General features: G+C 40.9%; 1 protein-coding gene across 1 annotated transcript in view; it reads right to left on the bottom strand.

The window, feature by feature from the left end:
- The window catches only part of SIL1 (SIL1 nucleotide exchange factor), a 41,734-nt gene that overhangs the window by 4,741 nt on the left and 31,719 nt on the right, over positions 1-5,274 (bottom strand). The window contains exon 10 of the mRNA XM_015818690.1: positions 2,769-2,933. Within this exon, the coding sequence (XP_015674176.1) occupies positions 2,769-2,933 (165 nt within the window). The remainder of the gene's footprint in view (positions 1-2,768; positions 2,934-5,274) is intronic.

Genomic DNA, 5,274 nt, shown 5'->3' with positions numbered 1-5,274 from the left:
GGATGAGAAGCGAAATATTTTCAGATGAAAAAAAGCCAAAAAGTCCAGTTGCCTTTTACAAAAAAAAGTTCCCTTGGGACAACCATGGCCTGGATGATTGAAAATCTCCACAGACACTTACAAGTCAACTCTTTTGTCTGAAGGAGCCACATCCAATCTCACCTGCCCAACTTAATAAGAGAAGATCAACTCTTCTGTGTCCAATGGAGTCATCATTTATTCCCTTAGGTCAGGGGTAGGCAACCCAAAACACTCAAAGAGCCACTTGGACCCGTTTCCCACCGAAAACAAAACACTGGGAGCTGCAAAACCCGTTTGATATCTAAAATGAAGATAACACTGCATATATCCTTTTTTACCTTTATTATAGGTGTGTGTGTGTGTGTGTGTGTGTGTGTGGGCTCCTGGGAGAACACCGTGAGTCCACTCTTTCTCTCTCTCTCTCTCTCTCTCTCTCTCTCTCTCTCTCTCTCTCTCTCTCTCACACACACACACACACACACACAGAGAGAGAGAGAGAGAGAGAGAGAGAGAGAGAGAGAGAGAGAGAGAGAAAGAGAGAGAGAGAGAGAGGGAAGCGCAAGTGCCTCTCTCTGTTTCTGTCTCTCTCTGCAAATGGCGGAGGAAGCTGGAAGCCACAGGGGAAGGCTCAAAGAGCCACATGCGGCTCTGGTCAGGGGTGTCAAACTGCCGGCCCACAGGTCAGACGCGTCATCCGGAAGCCGCGCCCACCCCATTGCCGGCAATGGCAAAACTGTCCCGATATGTCTCACGACGTCATGTGACATTTGACATGTCTGCCTTAGGTTGAGTGACCTCCCAAATTTTCAGAAGGTAATTGCTATCAATGCCCTAAAATGCCACACATCTGAAGGGTATCCAGGTTGGGGAACGATGCATTTACTGGACATTATTTAGTGAAAGTCAACTTGATGTAACGATGAAGGAAGCTAGGAGTCTGTGTGCTCTAAGTGTCTCTTAGGCATGAAAGCCGCTACGTGACTTTGGGCCATTCAATCTCTTCTCATGCCAATCCACCTCACAGGATTGTTGTTGTGGGAAAACAGGAGGCAGGAGTATTAGGTGTGTTTGTTGTCGTGAGTTATGCAGTACAGTATATTAAAAGGGTGGGATAAAAATCTAATTATGTGCGACTATCAACACATCACGCTGACGTTATAAACATACAGAATAATGTGTTCGTTATTTATAATGAATGTATAATTCGGTTTAATGCAGTATGCTAAATATTATTGTCTTTTATAAAGATTAAGAACAAGCATGGGGATGGGAAGAGAGAGGGAGAGGGAGAGATTTGCCTATAGTCACGCAGCTGGTTCTATGCGTAAGATGGGGACTAGAACTCATTCACTCACAGCTTCTAGCCTAGTGCCTAACCCCTTCCCCAAACTGGTTCTCTAAGGACCAAATGATTAACTTTCTAGGATAGATGTCAAGAAACCTGAGCAACTGTTAGCTGGTACAACAGGGTAGCTGAAATATAAATAATACAAATGGACTTCTTTAAACAGCAATGTTTTCTTTAGGTCAGCTTTTTCTACAATCCTATCTATAATAGGGAACTAATGATCTTGGCTGATTCTCCAGAGTTCCTGAAAGAATGAAAACTATTGAATAATCTCAATCATTCCTTAAATAGCAGCCTTAGGGGGTCCATACACAGGAAGCCCATACCAGGCCATTTGAAACACAGAGGGAGGGAAGGAGGAGACTTCAAGTGCACATTAAAAGGGGGAAAGGGGGGGGACCCTGCGGCAATCCCAAACCTTAAGCTAAAGAGGACTAAGCATGATAAGTAGCTGCAGAATGCCCAGCTGGTGTTGGGGGAAATGGGTCCAGAAGGGAAGGACAAAATGCCCTGCTTGGAAGGAATGGTTGGCTGGATTGATGAACAAGAACACTCCCCTTGGAAGGAAGAAGATATTGCAACTGTGGCAACTGTAGCCATTCCTACCTGCCAGTGTGAAAAATATTAAACATTATGCACTCCTCTTGATCACTGACTCCTAGGCTAAAAGTTTAATTTATTACAATGTGAATCTACCTCATCTTTTTATTGCTTTCTGATGTTGCAGCAGCATGGGTAACTAGACAGATCATGGGCAATGAAGTTTAGGAGTAGTTGCCAAAAAACTGGCAATTATCTACGCTTTACAATTTACCTGCCCTCCTATCCAAAGGGCAAAGCAACAATGGGGGAGGCAGAAGAGGGATAAAGACCCTGGTTAATGTCCTATCATCTAGCATTCCCAGCAAGGTTGGTAGGCTTGCCCTCTCACCAGGAATTGGACAAATAGACAGCTTCCTAAGTACTTTCCTGCCATCATGCATCTCTGTCCAGACTAACATCCAAATGAAATCTACCTGAGAATTATTGAAATATAACCAGATGGATCACACAAGAGTGGCATCTTTGGACAGCCGAAATATAGGTAATCCCAACACTAAGATTAAAGTCAATGGAAAAGATTTCATGGCAATGCAAGAAATGCAAGCATTTGTTGAGTTCAAAAGCACCGAAGAGTGTATTATTGCTACCTCTAGTACAAGAATCTAATCAACAGTCAAAGCTAAATTGGCACAAGATAAAGGTCAACCGGTATGTGTGTGTGTCTGTGCTGGACTTAGGTCTCTTGTGGCAATGCAATGATTCCAAACTGATGACAGATTTAACCCCGCCTTCCAGCTCAGCTTGCTCCCCTAATGTGCTAATTCTATAACAGGTAAAGTATAATGGCTCCTCTTACCTTTTCTACTACTAAGTCGTAGAGAAGGGTCACAGTGCGGATGTACAGTATGTCCATTCCTTTCTCTGTGCAAAGATTCCTGAGTACTTGAAGGCCTCCAAGTTTGAGAAATTGTTGCTGGGCGTATGGAAAGTGCCTCAGCATCGATGATAAAGCAAAAAGAGCCTAGGAACAAAAAACAAACAAACCCGCATCCATCATCATGAATTTTTCATTTTCTGGGTCTCATTATGCCTGCCCTTTCTGTACTTCTTTCAGTTCTCATGCCTTGACACAACACCAATATTTACTTATTTTACAAATACACCGCCACACTCCAGAGGGGCAATATGTAACGAAGATTATTTTTATATGATTACCAAAGTGGTTATGGCTTCATCGTGACGTGAGGACAGGACGCGCTATTTCAAAGGACTGGACAATTATGTTTTGTGGTGCCTGAACAGAAATGTAATGAATTCACAGCAGAACAGAAGGGGCATGGCTGGGATCCAATTTTTATGAGCAGAACTCTTGTTTGCATGATGCTATTCCTAAAGAAATATGAGGAATGTAATTTTAACCAATCTTTTTTTCTCATCCGTGACCCCTGAAAAGTTGCTCCTGAAGGTTTCCCAATGATGTATCTCATGAAACTGACAAAAGTAAGGCAAATCAGATCTGCCTCCTTCACAGAAAATATCTCTTGGTAGCCCCTCAAGTGAAGGTTATTTAGGTGCTGCTAAAACAATCTACTAGTGTATTATCATGACTTGATTTCTTTAGACTTACCAAACCTGTTATACCATGTGTAAACCCCACCCACAAATAAACACAGCTAATGAGGGACTTTAGATGCTTATTTTATTATGTATAGCCCATTACTATACCGATACAATTTATTCCTCATAGTTATTAGAGCTATCAGATTAATGAGACTATGCCCATAAATTTCCACATAATTGCTTATTTCTACCTCTTTAGCCTTTGAAGTTATTGTGATTCATTTCTATGCTGCTTTATTTTATACTACACGATTATAGTCTTATAGTTACAATATTAATATGAAATATAGTTTACCTGCAGATTTTAGTAATGTAGCAGCTTTACAATTCATGTTAGTTGTTTCTATTTTTACCTTTAGTTGTTGTTCTATAGTTTTACTTACATTACATAAATCTCAACTATAGTTACTTTTGGCTTCATAATCTTAACTCTATCGTCTTAATAATGCAGGTATCACAATTGCTGAGACTGTGCTAGTGACTTAACTTCTGGTGAGATGGGTGGCCATATAAATTTGATAAATAAATAGTGATTTAAATTTTACTCATTTCTTATAAACGCAACAGAATAGCTGTAATTCTTGCATGTTACGTTTTGCTGATCCATGGCTGAAATAAAACACTACCACCAACACCCTACCCAAGGCTTTTAATTTGGGCTTTAAGATAAATGTACACAATTCTTGGGGGCACAATTATTTTGCTCTTCATTATTCACTGATTTCAATTTATTTTCCTCCAGACTGGGAAGCCGGCAGAATAATATATCTGCACAGAGATCCTGGTTTGCAAGACCCCAGGGGAAAGGCAACAAATTGCATCCACAGAAATATTGAAAACACAAGTACTGTATTAAAAGAAATCAACTCTCAGAGTGATCCAAACTTCCAAGCGGAGATAAGCCCTTTCAAGGTTTTATTCCCATCACAGAATTGACTCAAGCACAAACACCTGGGAATGAAAACAGTAGTAGTAGTAGTACATGCAGCCCTTTTGCTTGAGCTTAATAATCCTCATTAATTAGATATTAACATTAATTATTGCTATGGCTTTGACATTTCTCTGTATGGCACGCTAAACCAAACGTCATTAAGATTATAAGGTGCTGTCTGCAGTGAAAACCACACCGGATTTGGATACATTTCTGGCACACTAATCACAGAATCATTGATGCCCCAAAAGTTAAGGGTTGCAGATGTCAGGGTTACCGGGGTTGTAATTTTTAGGGGTTGTAATTGTATGATGAGCCAAAGTGTGATTTGTCTGATTTTTCTCAGCCCTTGGGTAGACCAGTCAAGAAATGAATTTGGCAAGGATTCCAGGAATGCTTTTTATTGCAGTAAAATAGAATAACAGAATCTTGAAAGCCTATACAAGTTCCTCTCTGTCCCATTTTACACTAAACAAAACCAAGGGGAGATCATTTTGAGCTTCTTTCTCTTGCAAACAGATGATGGATTGTGCAATCTCTTCCCCAAGACCCCCTCTTAACAACTCACTCCTTCCCTTCTTAACAGCTCTCTCATGCCTTCCCTACGATCACCTCTAATTCCTTCACACCCTTTGGTAGTGCGAACTTCACCATTATGGTTTGTGAACAATGGTTTAAGGGTTAGCATTATGTTTGAACCCAGCCAACTTTGGCTTATTCAACACAAGTGCCTGGGTTTGATTTCACCGCTCACGAGAACCCAGCCTCTCTCTTAGTACATCTTCCCTGTGTGCACTTTTCTTCTCAGGAG

The sequence above is a fragment of the Protobothrops mucrosquamatus genome, unplaced genomic scaffold (assembly GCF_001527695.2).
Source record: "Protobothrops mucrosquamatus isolate PMUCROS unplaced genomic scaffold, P.Mucros_1.0 scaffold778, whole genome shotgun sequence".
NCBI lineage: Eukaryota > Metazoa > Chordata > Lepidosauria > Squamata > Viperidae > Protobothrops > Protobothrops mucrosquamatus.
Note: the sequence above shows the minus strand (reverse complement) of the source record. Positions and strands in the feature narration are given on the sequence as shown.